The sequence below is a fragment of the Rousettus aegyptiacus genome, unplaced genomic scaffold (assembly GCF_014176215.1).
Source record: "Rousettus aegyptiacus isolate mRouAeg1 unplaced genomic scaffold, mRouAeg1.p scaffold_m13_p_4, whole genome shotgun sequence".
NCBI classification, from domain to species: domain Eukaryota; kingdom Metazoa; phylum Chordata; class Mammalia; order Chiroptera; family Pteropodidae; genus Rousettus; species Rousettus aegyptiacus.
In genome coordinates, this window is record NW_023416307.1 from 40,244,374 (window position 1) to 40,261,966 (window position 17,593).

The window sequence follows — 17,593 nt, forward strand, 5'->3', positions numbered from 1 at the left end:
TGATGAATGAAGGCCCACACATCTAAAGAAAGCTGTCACATTCCAAATTGTCCCTTTCTACTCTGCTACAGTGGCCCTGACCAGGGCAGGTTCCTGGCTCTCTGTCCCAGGCACTATATCACACCCCCTACTCACTCCCAACCAAAAGCAAGGACCATCATTCTTATCTCTGAAATACATCCCCCTGAAGCCTTTAACTAATGAATGACCTTACATTTCTTTACTCCTAGTTGAATATTCTGAAAATTGGCTTTTGGTTAGAGAACATAAGTACATAGACTTTTTTCCTATTATTATATAAAATTAGTCAAGTGAAAAATCCACTCTGGAATAAAAAGAATATAAGTCAGGGAACAAAGTGTATAGATAAGAACAAAATTGATTTATTCATTCAACAAATATGTATTGAACTTCTATTACATGCCAGGCTCTCGGGTTAAAATAGCATGAATGATAGGTGCCGCCTTCAAGGAACTTAGGTTTAGTGAGATTTGATTACTACGAACCAATAGGTTAACCTCACCAGGCCCGATACCTTCCTCCTTCGTTTCTGAAAGAGAGTTTGAGAATTTTAAAAACTATTTTTATAATATGAGAAAAAGAAAGGAAATCCTGTCTATCTATGCCTTTCTCTCCTAATATTTACAAACCACTTTCAGGAGTTTCAAAAAAGATTTTCAGTCTTTCTAAGATTAGAAATTATATGACATATAACAAGAAATTATCAGGTGAAAAATGGATCTTTAGTCTCAGAACATTAGTTGCTCTGGCAAAATTTGGAATTTTTTTTTAAAATACCATTATGCAACATTATATTGGGCAGAAGGAGCAACTTTGCCGACTGCCAGGAGTTTCAGAAATCTATCCCGCCCGGCCAGACACACATCTTCTGTTCTACTTAACAGGAGAGGGAGGTGTGCATTCCACATCTGCCAGGGCTCTCTTTCTCATCTTTTCTGTGAAACCCCAATCAAGGCTCTGGTCTAGCTTTTCCCTTCGTCCTGCTTCTGTCTCCTGGTGCTTCCTCTGTGGGCCTATGTGGCATGAGGTGACTTTCCTCTCTGGGACTTGCGAGTAGAATAAACTTTGTCCTTCAAACCTTGTTCTCATTTTCTCCTGTGGCAGCATCAGCTTTACATACTTTTATATGTATATATATTTATTAAAGTATTTACATATTTATTAAGTTTTATCAAAGTATTGAATTGATTGGGTAGACCATAATTTTTTAAACCGGTCCCCTACTGTTTGACATTGTCTCCAATCATTTTCTATGTATATGTATATGGGTGTTTGTATATCTTTATATATATTTATCTCTTTATATATAAAATATATATGTAACATATATTATTCATGCTATACAGAGATAAGTACACATATTTATGTATGTGTTATATTATATATGTATTAACATTACTATCAATGTAATAATATAGGTATTAATTATATTAACTTATAATATAATATGTAATGTATAGAGAGAAAATATATACCTATACATATATAATAATGTATATAGAGAAGCAGATAATGAATAATAAAGCAAATGAGGATGAAATGTTAACAATAGGTGAATAAATCTGGGTAAAGAGCATTTGATGTTCTTTGTACTATTCTTATTCTTGAAGTTTTTTTTTATTGGTTTAAAATTATTCCTAATTGAGCCAAAAATAAAATAAAAAATATACATTAAATACTTTTCTATATCACTGTAGATTTATCTCATCTATTTTTAACTATTTTTCTGTTTTCTTTTTCATTTTTTAATTGAGATATCATTTACATCAATAAAATGCATATTTTAAGGATACAGTTCAATTAGTTCTGACAAATGTTTATACACATAATACTATCCATCCAATCAAGGTATAGAACATTTCCCCAGAAAGTTCTCTTGTACCTCCTTCCAATCAATTCCCACTATCCTTCACCCCTAATAGCAGCCACTGTTTGATTTTCTATCATCACAGCTTAGTTTTGCCTCTTCTTGAACTTTGTATAAAAAGAATCAGAGTATGTCATTAGTGTCTAATTTCTTTTTCTCAAAAAAATATTTTTGAGATGCTTCCAGGCTACTGCATGTGCAATATTTTACTCCTTTTATTTTTCTTGCAATTATTTTTTTAATGGTCCCTTTAATGTCAAAATGATATTGTTTTTAAAATTAGTAAACATTGAAAAAAAATCCATACAGTAGTACTTCTCTCATGAGACTGTTTCTTAGAGCTCTTAGCAGCAGGCTAGAAAAAATTAATTGGCTTCCTGATTTCTATGTTCCAGGCGCTCCTATGCCATCCTGGCTGGTCTATCATTGTGCTCTTTAGCCTTGTGGGGATGATTTTCAGAATAAATTGGGAATTACTCATGCATATAAATTAATCTTGGCTCTTTCATTCTCTTAAAGAAGGAAGTATTCTTTGAAAGCCTGGTTTATGTTAAGATTAACAGCTGTACTTTCTGTACAGCCTTGTTTACGATCTTAGTTTTCTTGTTCTAAGAAGCATTTGTCTTTGTCTTGTTTCTACTTGTTTCTTTAATCATATTTAAGAAGTATCTATAAGGAGTGCTTTACCTCCTTGAAAATTAAAGACTGGAAGTCCTGAGCTATTCCTCATCCATATATCTGCAAAATTGAGAGTCATCAACACTCCTTCCACAAACTTCAGAAGAGCCTGACAGCGTTCTGGTAGTGAAGATGGAAGAAGAGGCCTGTAATCTGGACTCCAGCCTCCTCTGGAGAAGCTGCTACAGCCTAGACACTTTCCACCAGCACTTCAGGCAGTTTGGCTACCAGGAGTCACCTGGGCCCTGGAAGGCTCTGAACCAGCTCTGGGAGCTTTGCTGTCAGTGGCACCAAGAAGCAGATCCTGGACCTGCCAATGCTGGAGCAGTTCCTGGCCATCCTGCCAGAGGAGCTGCAGGCCTGGCTGCAAGAGCACCAACCAGAGAACGGAGAGGAAGCTGACCTCACTCCATTTTTTATAGCTTAATGTTGTTATTTCATTACATGAACACGCCACAATTTCCTTTTAATTTATTTTTGTTAAAGTATAGTTGACATGCAATATTATATTAGTTTCAGGTATACGACATAGTGATTCAACATTCATCTATCTTACAATGAGATTGTCACAATAAACTAGCAACCATCTGTCATTATACAAGTTTTTACGATATTATTGACTGTTTTCCCTATGCTGTATGTTACATCCCTGTGACTTATTTATTAAATAACTGGAAGTTTTTACCTCCTATTATCCTTCACCTTTTCACCCATCTCCCCACCCCCTCTCCTCTGGCAACCATGAATTTGTTCTCTGTACCTATGAGTCTTTTCTGTTTTGTTTTGTTTGTTCATTTGTTTTGGTATTTAGATTCCGCATTTGAAATCTTACAGCATTTATTTTTCTATGCCATAATTTCTTTATCTTCTCACCTGCTGATAAACATATTTTTTGGTGGATGTGTATTTTCATTTCTCTTGGGTGGGTCATAGATTAGGTACATGTTAACTTTACAAACATATAAAATTATGTCAACTGTTTCCACTGTGATTTTACCATACCTTATCACTTATGATGGCTACAGAATATTTAAATGATTGGGTAGACCATAAGTTATTTAACCACTCCTGGTTGCTGGGCATTAAGTTGTTTCTGATCTTTTACTATTACAAACAATTTGATAATGAATATTATTATATATGTAGCTTTGTGCAGAAGTGTGAGAGTATCTGTAGAATAACTTCTATAGGTAGATCAAAAAGTGTGTACATTTTAACTTTTGATAAACACTGCTAATTAGTCCTTCATAATGGCCATTACCAACTTCATTTCTATAAGCAAAGTATAAAGGGGACTGTTTCCTCCACATCTCTACCAAGTTATATGCAAAATTTTTAATCTTGTCATTTTAATTTGTTTTCCTTTTATGAATATCACGATGTTGGTTTTTATTTTTACTCTACAGTTGCTAGTATTTGTGCTGCCCCCATATTTTAGATCCTTATTTTCTTTCTTCCATACTACAATTTCTCTCCTTCCTTCGATCTTGTTCTACAGTCTTAGACAACACCTTCAGATTTATATAACTCCAGTCCCACTTATCCAAGTCACTCTCCAACTCGAAAACCTTCACTACATCCCCATTGCCGACTGAATGAAATCCAGCACCTTTATCTTTACACTTAAGACCTATTCCATGTTTCCTACTTTTTCTTCCAAAAGATTATCCTATATGTATTCCAACGAAGAGCTTCCCCATGGACCATAAAGTGTGTACTTCCTGCCTCCGTGTCCTTACACACACTGTTCCCTCTGCCCAGATGCCCGCCTCTCCCTCTCGACCTGTGGAGTCCTACCTTCTCAGAAAATCAATTCTACTGCCATTTTCTCCACATGCCCTAACCAAATGGAGACAAGATAAGAGGTCATACTTGCCGGCACTTTCCTTTTAAATTCATCTCGATAGTATTTAATGCCAATGTCCGTGATTGCCCTCTGGATAAAGCTAGATGGACGAAGGATGAATATGAGCTGCAAGTTTCCTGGAAATGCTACCTGGAAGGATCATGAAAAGCGTCAAGGCAAATACCACACCCATTGGTCTCCTCTGGCCGAAGACTACAGATGACAAAGTAAAAGTATACGCCATGAATGCCAAAGAGAATATATTTCACAACATTTTAGAGCTGAAAGAGATCTTAGAGGTCAGATAATCCAAACCTCTCCTTTAAAACTGAACCAAATCAAATCAAACAAATATAAAAAATGTTTCCAATTATAAAAATAATACTCTTTATTTAAAAAATTGGAAAACTAATAAAAGTATACATTGGAAAAAGAAAACCATACATGATCTCATTACCATTTTTGACGTTTTAACCTAATTACTTATAGCCTATTTTCTCTGCTTAAACATTTTTATTGTGGTTAAACTCATTGTAGAAATACGTTACCGGCCTTTTCACTTAATTTTAATACCATGAGCTTTCATTCTTGTTATTAAAAATTCTTGGAAATGTCAGTTTTCATGGATGCAAAATTTGTTTAATTATCTCTAATTGCTAGGGATTTAGGCTTTTCCATATTTTTGTTATTATAAATAACACTGAAATGAACATCTTTATCCACATCTTAGAACATTTTCTCTAGCACAGCTTCCTAGAAGAATCACAGAATCAAAGACTTAGTATTTTAAGGGTTCTTAATGCATATTATTGCTAAGTTTCTCCTAAAAAGCTCTGTCCTCATTTTGAGGTGCGATCCTAAGAAATGAGATAACTCAGATTCATATAAAGACTTAGTGACAAAGGTGGAATCCACAACTACCATCACTTGTGGCTTTCCATTCTTCTAGTGGTTCCCAAAAGCAACCTCCTGAGGTGCTTGCTATGAAAAAAAAAAAAAAAAAAACCTGGTCTGTGCCCTGGAACACTCTGATTCATTAGGACTGGGCTAAAGTCCAGGTAGCTGTATTTTCAATAAGTGCATGATGAGATTCTGATTGGTAGCTAGGTGTTGGGATCCCGCACTACAGTATCTTTAATGCTTTAAGTCACCGGCGTAATTCTTGGACAAATTATGCTCAAGTATTAGATGATTCAACGTTGTCTATGGACCCTGGGAAATCAGAACTTGCTAGAGGCCAGACCTCTAAAATAGTTATGAGACTGTCAAGTGTCCAGATCCTCAGGGCATCAGCCATCATTGTAGTTATCCCCAAAATAAATCCTGTAGCCAAAACCAAACCAAAGGGACAAAACAATCCATGCATAAAGGAAGGGAGGCTTCCAGTCTCCAACCTTTGAAATGCAAGGTCCTAAACAGAAGAATCTTACATTGTGTTATGTCAAGACAGGACAAATGAGAAACTATTTGTATATTTGGCTGAGGCTGTAAAGCAATATGGGAGAGACTCTCTGTGGGCATATCTGTACGTGTGACTGCCTCTGTAAGTAAACATAAATGTCCCTCTCCTGTCCTAGCCTCTCCACACATATTACAACCCTACCATGTCCTATCCTACTCCAGAGAACCTGTGCTTTGGTGAAAATGCTGGTGTGGCTCACCATGAGGTGTCTCTGTCTGCCCATGTGGCTAAGTGCCCTATCTGAAGTCCCAATAGAGAAAGGACACATCTACTTGCTGAAAGGCAGCAAACAGGGATGAAAATCAGACTAAGATTGAAAAGGAACCCCAACCAAAGTTTAATGCTAAAAAGAATTTAATGCCCAAAGCAAGCACATCTCCAGTCAAGCTAGTTAAAGAACATTTGTCTAGATTAGCCAAGTGTCTTTGTAATATGTGAATAAAAGTAATTTCAATACTGAAATGAAGACTGTCTTAAATTAGATGCCTCCCATAGCAAACCCAATGACAAGTATTTGGGTATAACGTATTTGTTGAGGAGGCGATCCCAGGAAACACAGAGACGAGCTGGGGCGGGGGGGGTGGGTGAGAGCGAGATGCTGATGGCCAGAGAGCCAGTGTTGCAGTGAGAGGGGAATGCTGTGGGCAAGAAGGGCTGGGTCCCCCTGAGATACCATGCGGGACATACCTCAGCATTGTCCCTCTGAAGCTGGGGTATTTATCCACCAACTCACATTACTCAATAGCTGCAGGTCACTCCCGGAGCATTTACTTCCTAGCATTCTCTACCTGCCCCTATTCGCTGACCAGAGAAGTGAATAAAGGTAGAGAGACTCGGGAAACCTTTGACATGCTCAAGAATGCTCTGCAGTGACCTTCAGGAGGCAGAGGGAATACAGATGTGACACAACAGCTTCTGCTACAAAGACCTGCCCAAAATTTGGCATAAAATAATCACTTTTTCCCTTTGACTCTGATATGAAATAACTGAATAGGGAATTTAAATTACTTTTATAAAAAAGCATAAAGGTAAATATTTACAGCTATTCGTGTCAAGGATGCTTTTATGGAGCTCCACTTGTCCATTCGTCTGTCAATAACGATGACGAATCCGATGCTGGCAGCCTCCGCACTGCAATAAAGGGTAGTCAGTATCAGAGACCAGGTGAGACACATGGGTTCTTGGTGGGGTCATTCTACAGCCCCTGTGGCACTCCAGGCTCATGTGTAAACAACCTGCATGACACAACGGAATAACTGGGTCTAACTTCCCTGACAATGGAACTAACTTTCTCTCTTCATCTCATCTGGCAGCCTTACCAACACAGAAATATGTGATGTCTCAGACCCTCTCAAGGCCCCTGTTTCTGTCTGGTAAACGTGTGAAACATTCAAGAACACACATGCTCACACCTGAAGGAAGACGCACATGTCAGTTGAGCATCACTGGCCATCAGTGTAGACAGAGGACCTTGAGGCTGAGCTCTGCCATCTTTCCACTCCCAAGACTGACATCCATGGAGCTATCAATATCCTTCCTTAGGAGTCATTCTGAGAGGTGTTCAAAAATAAAACATGTCAATGGGAAAAACAACTCCCTTCTAGTGCCTAGCCCTAAATGGCCAGAAAACCATATTGGTGAGAAGGTATTTTCATTAAGACCAAAAGGAAGCTGTCTGGTCCCCTCCTAAGTCCCCCCAAAATTCTCACAAAATCCTTTTAAGCTAAAGTTCTAAAAGGGAAAACTTTTCTCTCTCTCTCTTTGGGAGGAAGTATGGTACAGAGGAAAGAGCAAGGGCTTTGGAGCGAGGTTCTAACCACAGTCCTGCCACTTACTGGTTCTGACACCGGGGAGGTCACTCTGTAAAGTTCAAGAGAACAATACCCCTAATGGTTAAAAGCACATTTTCTGAAGCCAGACTGCCAAAGTTTGAAACTCGAATTCTACCATTTATAGATTGCGTATTTTGGAGGGGGGAGACATTACTTAGTCTCTATAGTTTCTCAGACTCCTCATTTTAAAGTAGGAATAATAATAATAGTACCTATCTATAGGGTTGATGTGAAAATTAAATGGGTATGTAAAATATTCAGTGAGACGTATAAAATGCTCAGAACAATGCCTGGCACTTGGTAATACTTTATATAAGTATTATTATTATTATTATTATTATTATTATTATTATTATTATTTCTTATATGCTCATTAGATCAGGTATACAAAAAGTATCTGGCCTATAATAAACCTTTGATAACACTCTAATACTGGTAAAATGTGAGCTTTATTCTAAAAATTATCTTTATGTGAATAAGAGAGAAGAGCTAAGCAAAATCTGTAAGAAAACATAAGCAGCTGATCTGAAGTAAACATCACTAGACCAACACATTATCACAGTTCCATATTGACTCAGGCACTCTCATTGGAAACATTTCCCAGGTAATGGTGCAAGAAGGTAGAGCTCACTGAGTGAAAGAGGCAGCTATTAGGCATTATGGATGGAAAAGTGGCCAGGATTTGAGGAGTGTGGCTGTCAAGGAGGGAAGCCTCAGAGAGGGAACCCTAGAAATCTTCATGGAAATTTCACTTTAATGCTTGGTCAGTTCCTGAGCCCCACAAGCTTAGGAGAGAATCCAGGAGGCTGGTAGAGAACAGCAACTGCACATGTGAGACTGATGAGAAATTATGAAGCTAACATAGTTCTGGGGAAAGACAACTGGTGTTTCAGCCCAGCCAGAAGAGACAGACTTTGATGAACACCCTGGGTGTTCAGATGAAATTCTATACAGGCCATAATCTATGATAAATGAAACACCATAGGAGTTGACATAGGACTAAGGCTACACTCTAGGAGTAAGAACAAAACAGAAACGGAGTTGCTCTAAGAAAACCTAAAACCAGGCCTCAGAAAAATTAAGGTGATCCACCAGAAATTTAATTGCGGGACAGATTAAAACTCAATGTTGTTTGTAAATAGATTAGCCTCTACAACGTATCATCTATCACATCCGGCACATAATTAAAAATTAATAGAAATGCAAAGAAGCAGAAAAAAGTAAACAATAATCAAGAGATAAAATAATCAATAGATACAGTTTCAAAGATGTCCCTGTTGTTGGCAGACGAAACTTCACTATGATTAATATACTAAGAAAACACCACAAAAGTAAAAAAATAGATTAGAAGATGCATTATTTCAACAGAGAATTAGAATCTATAATAAAGAATCAAATGTCCCTTTTAGAATTACAAAACATCAATATCTGAAATTTGTTTAACAGCAGACTGAACACAGCAGAACACAGGATAGGTGGAAATGAAAACAGATCAATTAAAATATTCAAAACGAAACAGGTGAAAAATGAAAAGAACAGAATGTAAAAGAGATGTGGGACATGAACAGAAGTCCCAAAAAGAGAGGTGAGAGACTATGCTACAAAAATAATATTTAAAAAAATAATGGTGAGTAATTTTCCATATCTGATTAAATACATCAACTCACAGATTCAAACAGCTCTTTCAAGTCCAAGCAGGATAAATACAAAGTAAATTTAACCTAGGCCTATAAGAGCCAAGTGATTTAAAATTAAAGATAAGGAGAAAATCTTAAAAGCAACCAGCGGGGGAAAAAAAAGATACATTCCCTTCAAAATAATAACAAAAGTAATGACTTTTTGATGGAAACTATGGAAGCTACCATTGAATGAAACGGTATCTTTGGAGTATTGACCAGAAAAACCACCCATTTAGGATTCTATACACCTTGAAAATTCATGTTAAAAAATGAAGGTGAAATAAGTACATTTCCAGACAACTAGAGCTGAGAGAATTTATTGCCAGTAGATTTATCCTTCAAAAAACATCAAAAGATGTTCTCCAGGCTGAATGAATTTAGAAGCATGAAGGTGCAAGAAAAATAATCTGAAAAACGATAAATATATGGGTAATTAAGTTAAGCTGCTAATTAGGAAGACTTTCATTCCTATAAAAAAAATTGGTTAAATTAAACTCATATTTGTCCTTAAAGACATTAGAAAACACTGAAGATCAAGAAACCAAAATAAACACATTCCAGAGAGAGTTAAAAACTTCCACAGTGAGCAAATACTAGAGGAGACTTTCACATGAAGTAGTGGTTGTCTATTCTGGTAATGTTCCTGAAAGGAAATAATCCCACATGGTAACCCAAATCTGCAAGAAGAAGTGAAGAGCACCGTACACATTAAAAATGTGGATAAACAGTATCAACTACATTTTTTATTTCACTAAAAGACTACTGACTATTCAAAGCAAAATAATAAAGTATTATTAAATATATTACATATATAAAAGTAAAATATATCAATAATAGCATTAAGGATGGGATAAAGTAAATGCAATTATACTATTGAAACTAGCATTTGGATGAAATTAAATTATACTATTTATATTGTATATAAAGTGGTACGAAATTAATTCAAGATAGTGCTAACTTTAGGATATATATTGTTACACTAGAGAACCAGTTGTTAAAAATCCAATAGAGGAGATAAAGTGGAATACTGAAAATATTTGAAGAATTCAAAACAGAGTAAGTGCCATAAACTAAATTCATATGTTGAAGCTCTAACTACCCAATGTGACCATGATTAGAGATAGGGCCTATGAGGAGGTGATAAAGGTTAAATAAGGACACAAAGGGGAGGATCCTAATTCCGAAGGACCAGTGCCCTTATAAAAGTAAGAAATACCAGAGTACTCTCTGACATGAGAGAACACAGCAAGAAGGCAGCCGTCTGCAGCAGGAAAGGAGCCTTCCCCTGAAATGGAATTGGCCAGAACCTTGATCTTGCACTTCAAGCCTCCATAACTGTAAAGAAATAAATGTCTGTTGTTTAAGCCACCAAGTATAAGGTATTTTGTTTGGAAGCCCAAGCAGAATACAACAGAAAAGGAGAACTAAAGGAACAAGTCGCAGATGGTACAAATAGCAAGATAGTAGATTTAAACCAAGCAATCTCAATAATCACATTGAGTGGAAATGGTCTATACTACTCTATTTAAAAGATAAATTGTTTCAGAGTGAAAGTACTGATTAAAAGAGATACATTTTAAATTTATGGATGGAGATAGATTGAAAGAAACAATATGGTAAAAGGTATACCATGCAATGATGACTAATTAGAAGAAAACCAGTGTGGCTTTATTAATATTAGAAAAAGCAGTGTTAAAGACAAGGAGTATTGGCAGAGATAAATGATTATAAAGATAAAAGGGGCAGTTTAACAGGAAGACATAACAATCCTAAATGTGTATATATGAAATGATATTGTTTCAAAATAATCAATAAGTGATAGAACTAAAAGAAAAATAGATAAATACACAGAGGTAGATCTTAGTAATTGATAAAACAAGCACCCAAAAAAAACAGTAAGGATATAGACCTGACTTTGAGGAATTTGACATCCAACAACTATAGATATACCACATTCTTTTCAAATGCTCATTTATCAAAATAATCCATTATTTATCAAAATAGTCCTAGCCCATAAAGCGAATCTCAACAAATTTTAAAGGACTGCAAAAGGTGTATTTCTGATCTCCATGTAATTAAACTGGAATTCTATTATTCTTCTGTTTTCTATTTCATTTATCTTACTTTTTTCTTTTCTTTACAATTTCCTTCTTCCTTTCCTTGGGAAGGAAATTGTCATTCATTGCCATTCTCTCTCTCTTTTTTAAACTTCTCAAGTTAAATCATTGATTTTAAACCTTCCCTCTCTTCTATTATAAGTATTTAAAGCAAAAATTTCCTCCTAATCACTGTTTTAGCTACATCCTATAATTGTTGATATATTTTTATTATTCAGCTAAAAATGTGTTCTAATTTCCTTTGTAATTTCTTTTTTTAGCCTATAGATTATTTAGAGGTGGATGCTTAACTCTCAAATATTTTGCAATTTTTTCTAATCATTGGTAACAAAAGTCAGAAGAGTGGTTTCCTTGGGGAAGGGAGGCATAGAAATGAGGTGGTAAGGGGTGCAGATACAGATGGAAAAGGAGAGAAAGGAAACTTTACAGAAATACTCTATATGTTGATCATGGTATATAAACAGGTAAATATTTATTGAATTATACAGTTGAGATCTGTGTATTCTACTATATGTAAACTATAACTGCTTAAAAATCAAAAGAATAAAATAAATTCAAGTTGTGAAAAAAAAATGACAAAATTTAAAAAGAAAGATCGCTATTTATCGAGTGCCCAACACATGTCAGACTGATCAAAGAGGATATAAGGATGAGCAAAAATTCTGTAGTACAGCAAAAACAAGCTGACATTGATAATAAATGATAATTTTAGATAATAATAGCTACTATATATTGAGCACCCATCATTTGTCAGGCACATTAATTTTTTATATCACTTAATCTTACAAGATAGATATTTTATCTAAAATAGATATTGTTATCTATAAAATAGATATATTGTTATCTGCATATATATAGTTATCTATAAAATAGATATTGTTATCTCTTTTTTATAGATGAAGAAACACAGGCTGATAGAAATAAAACAACTTGCCTGATATCACATTAGCAAAACTGAATTTCAAACTCAGAACTCTGATACTAATGAACAGGCTCTGAACCCTACCATCTTACTCCCCTTTGATTTCATCTTACAGCAGATTTGCTTCTATCTCTGACAGGTTTATTCTGTAGATTTTGCTATTCCTAGTGTTTGCTTTTTCTTTTCTTTTATTTTTTTTCTTTAAATCAAACAATCATTGGTGAGTTGTGAGGGAGCATCTGGAACTCTTAAGCAAGGTGGAGCTGAGAGAGGCTCAACAAATATTATATAGTACATAAACACAGGCTGTTTTTTGATCTATGAAGTAAGATCAACTGACAACCCATGTGGCCTCCCAGCCAAACTGCGGGCAAATGCTTCTTACAACAAGGTTCTTGTTAGCTCCATGCAGACCAAGTCCCAAAACCAGAGCATTTGGGTAAACAGTGTGGGCTCTACTGGGAAAGTACCTGTGTACATAAAGGGCTGTGTCTCCTGACACATTGTGTATAGGCCACAGTTCAGAAAGAAGAAATAATCAATCACAACAATTTTGAAGGCAGTCCTCCCACACGGTGTACATTCTAAACAACATACAGTAATATCAACTGCTGTGGGGTTTTTGCCCCACCCTATCGAGTTCAACAAAAGCATCAAAACCTCAACTAAACCAAATGCACAGGAAATGGGGTTTCTGAACAATGTATTTCTTTAGGTAACACTTGGCTGTTTTTATTTATCTCTACCGTTCCTTTTAAATAACTCTAGACACCTGCATAAATGCTATTAATATAATCCTCACAACCAGGTTGGTCATAATATTTCCACTTTATAGATGAGAAAACTAATACTGAGAGGTGTTTAAAAAATAATAACTTGCCCAAAGTCACACACACTATGTGTAGAGTTAAGTCTTCAGACCCTAAGGCCAATGCTCATGCTGTAAAATTCATACAAAATTCATATATGTATATATACATATACATACATATTTGGTATGGAAAGTATTTTCACACATTTTTTCATTTTCCAATCTTAGTAACTCCTGATTGAGCTTTTGATGAGTCAAAACTGACATTCGGAATATGACTAAACGTAAGAGTTGAGGTAAATGTGTTCTGATCCCAAAATATTAGAAAAGTTTTGCGAAGGACATGGTACTTTACATCTCCATGACTGTTTTCATAACTGGCAATCTGTGCATCTTAATCCCTTTCAATTTTCCACCCTTTCCCCCTAACTCCCTCCTATCTGGCAACTATCAATTTGTTCTCTGTATCTATGAGTTTGTTTCTGTTTTGCGTATTTTCTTTTTTTGATTCTACATATAAGTAAAACCATATGGTTTTTGTCTTTCTCTGTTTTACTTTTTGTTTTTCTCTTTTTTTCTTGATGAGTCTGGCTAAAAGTTCATCAATTTTGTTTATCTTTGCAAAGAACCAGCTCTTTGTTTCATTGATCTTTTCTATTATTTTTAAGACTCTATTTCATTTATTTCTACTCTGATCTTGAGTACTTCCTTCCTTCTACTCACTTTAGGTTTTACTTGTTCTTATTTTTCTAATTCCTTTAGGTGTGTGGTTAGATTGTTTATTTGAGATTTTTCTTGTTTCTTGAGGGAGGCCTGTATTGCCATAAATTTCTCCTTTAGAACTGATTTGTCTGTGTCCCACAGATTTTGGGTCATCATGTTTTCACTTTCATTTGTCTCAAGGTATTTTTTGATTTCTTCCTTGATTTCATTGTTAACCTATTCATTGTTTAGCAGCATGTTATTTAGCCCCCATATGTTTGTGGTTTTCTGTTTTCTGTAATTAATTTCTAGTTTCATACCACTGTTAATGGAGAAGATGCATGATATGATTTCAATCTTTTTAAATTTACTGAGACTTGTTTTGTGGCCTAACATGTGGTTTAGCCTGGAAAAAATGTTCTATGCACACTTAAGAAAAATATGCATTCTGCTACTTTGGGGTAATTAGTCCTAAAAATATCAATTAAGTCTATCTGGTCTAATCTGTCGCTTAAGGCCACTGTTTTCTAAATAATTTTCTGTCTGGATGATCTATCACTGATATCAACGGGGTATTATTCAAGACTTCTTATTGTTCCTATAGTAAACTGGCAGTGTATACTTACTGATATATTTGAAGGTCCTGGGATTCTCACTGTGTCATATCACAAAGGGTTTCAATTTGTAGCTTGCGACACTGCCTCTAAGCAAGAATTTTATCTTGTTCATAAAAATCCCTGAAATGTGGCATTGATTTGGCTTCCTAATGGATAAAAGTCCTTTCAGTTATCAATTTCCAGAATAAGAAGATCTCATTCATCCTGAAAATTTGCTCTGGCAAGTAATTTCCCTCCATGTTCAGCTTGTCTAGAGTTTTAAAAAATTCTTCAGGTGCTTTCACATCAACACTCACAGACTCACATTTACTTTCATATTCGATCGTGAATAACAATTCTTGAATCATTTAGACCACTGTGAACTAGCATTAAATTGAACATCGTAGCCAGGTTCAGCCTTTTCTTTTAACATCGCAAACAAGCTTTTACTTTTGGTTGTAAAGGTCGTGGTGCTGAAAAGGTTACACTTCCGTGTCTGATCTTCAATCCAGATAGTTAGAAGTTTCTCCATATCTGCTATAGATGCTTCTCGAATTTTTGTTAGTTTCATTGCCTTAAGTGAAGCAGATCTTTTAACAGCTTTTGTCACTTTGTTCTTGCTCTTCGAGATCGTAGCTATGGTGAAATGGAGCATGTCTGACTGATGAGCAAAAACTATTACTGATGTTCCACATTTGTAGTCCTTCGTAGCTCTTAATTTTGTTTCCAGGTCTATCACTCAATGTGGCCTCTTACTGGCAACATTATCAGTGGCTTAGGGGCCATGACGAACTAAACAACACAAGATTAAATCGATTACAAGAGAAAATGATGTGATCAAAAGACAATGTAAACATGAGATGTATGAGGTTGCTGCTGGCAAAACACAGCATATTATTTAACAGCAAACATTTTTTTAAGTAGAAAGAGTACACTCTAGAATAAAAAAGTTACAGTACAGTAAATAAATAAACCAAGGCAGGAGATGTCTCCGCTCAGGCAGAGAAAGAATTCACCCTTCTTATAACTTTTTGTTCTATTCAGGCACTTAGGAGATCGGATGATACCTATTTATCCACGTCTGTTTTACTCGGTTCATGAATTCAAATGTTAATCTCTTCCAGAAACACCATCACAGACGCACCCAGAAATAGTGCTTTTTACCAGCTATCTGGGCATCCCCTAGCCCATTCAAGTCCCACAGGTTTTATTTCTCCGAGAAACCCTGACTAATACATAGAGAATGTCAAGAGAAGAGGGGATTGACATAAAACCGTCTCCAGAAAAAAAAAGTTCACCCTAAGAGCAAAGATACTAAAAAGAGAGTCCTAGTAAAACACGGTACTAACTGGAGAAGGATTCAAAGAGGAAGTCTTGGAAAGGTAAAGCTTCTATAAGAGAAAAAGAAAGGAAAGGAAAAGTAGTGACTATGTGATAAAGACAGAAAGATGCAAGAGGTAAATTTTAGCATCCAACAAGAGAAAAAAAATGAAGGATACAAATCTTTTCCCCGTAACTAATTGTTAAGATCATCAATAAAAGGTGATCTACATCTTTGAAAGTACATCGATAAAAGATGTACTAACAAAAGATGGTATTCTTGAATTAGGAATCTTGTAAACCACCCCAAATTACCAGCCCTGTCCACTAAATGCAGAGATGCAAGAAGTATTCATCTATATAAAATTACTATAAAGAGGGCAAAACAATAAGAATCAAAACTTTTACCTTCAGGAGAATGAGAACATCAGCTACGAATTGGAAGAAAATATTTGAAAAAGATATAGTAAAAAAAAAAACAAAAAAAACTGTTAACCAAAGTATACAAAGAACCTTAAAACTCAACACTAAGAAAACAACAAACCCGATTTAAAAATGGGCAGAAAACCAAAATGAACATCTTGACAAAGAAAATATATAGATGACAAATAAGCATATTTAAAGATGTTTAACAACATATGTCATAAAGGAATTGCAAATTAAAACAATGAGATACCACTATGCACCTATTAAAATGGCCAAAATTCAAAACATCAACAACACCAAATACTGGCAAAAATGTGGAGCAATAGGAATTCTCATTTAATGGTGGGAATTCAAAATGGTAGAGCCACTTTGGAAGATCATTTGGCTGTTTCTTATAAAACTAAACATACTCGTACCATATGAGCCAGCAAGTGTGCTTCTTGGTATTTACCTAAATAAACTGAAATTTTATGTCCACACAGAAACTCTCATGGATGTTTATAGCAGCTTTATTCATAATTACCAAAACTTAGAAGCAACCAAGATGTCCTTTGGGAGGCGAATGGATAAACTGTGGTACATCTAGACAATGGAATGTTATTCAGTGCTAAAAAGAAATGAGCTATCAAGCCATGAAAAGGCATAGAGGAAACTTAAATGCATACCACTACGTGAAAGAAGTGTGAAAAGGAGACTTCCATGACATGACTGCTGTTATACCCACAAGTTAAATCTGGGCCAGAAATGATATTATGTCCTGTAAATTCCCTCAGAGACTATCTGATCGACTTCTCCCCTATGCCCCATACCATGCTTGTTTCTAAAACAGACTGTTGCCCTGTCCTGGGGCAAGCACGTAAGGTATTTTCCCTTATCTGGGATGGGTCATGCATCAGTGCGCCGTCCATCCTGCTCTGTTCTATACAATTCTTTAGCACCTGCCATGCAGTGTGGAGGATACCCACTTGTCTTGCCGATGCCCAAGATGTGCCTCATAGTAAGTTTCCCTTAATGAAGTGTTCATTGCCAGACTGGAGCAGCCTGTCCCTTTTTTTAGTTTTTCTGTGCCCTCCAATTATAGAGTAGATTTTCAGTCTTGGGGCTTTTCCCTAGCCCTGTGTGTACAAATAAGAAGTCAATCTGATAAAGCTACATACTGTGTAATTCCAACTACATAACATTCCGGAAACAGCAAAACTATGGAGACAGTTAAAGGATCAGTGGATGGCAAGTGTGCGGGATGAGAGGCACAGGAGAGATGAACAGGCAGAGCACAGAGGATGTTTAGGGCAGGAAAACTATTCTGTATGATAC

General features: G+C 35.8%; 1 protein-coding gene across 7 annotated transcripts in view; it reads right to left on the bottom strand.

The window, feature by feature from the left end:
• MCF2L2 (MCF.2 cell line derived transforming sequence-like 2) overlaps positions 1 to 17,593 on the bottom strand; it is a 193,092-nt gene that overhangs the window by 132,352 nt on the left and 43,147 nt on the right. For 6 of the 7 annotated variants that reach the window (XM_016138001.2, XM_036218821.1, XM_036218820.1 and 3 more), the window contains 2 exons: positions 6,915 to 7,005; positions 4,443 to 4,562 (listed from right to left, as the gene is read on the bottom strand). In XM_016138001.2, the coding sequence (XP_015993487.2) occupies positions 4,443 to 4,562; positions 6,915 to 7,005 (211 nt within the window). Of the gene's footprint in view, positions 1 to 4,438; positions 4,563 to 6,914; positions 7,006 to 17,593 lie in introns of those variants that run through there. The other variant, XM_036218823.1, reaches the window with a different exon arrangement.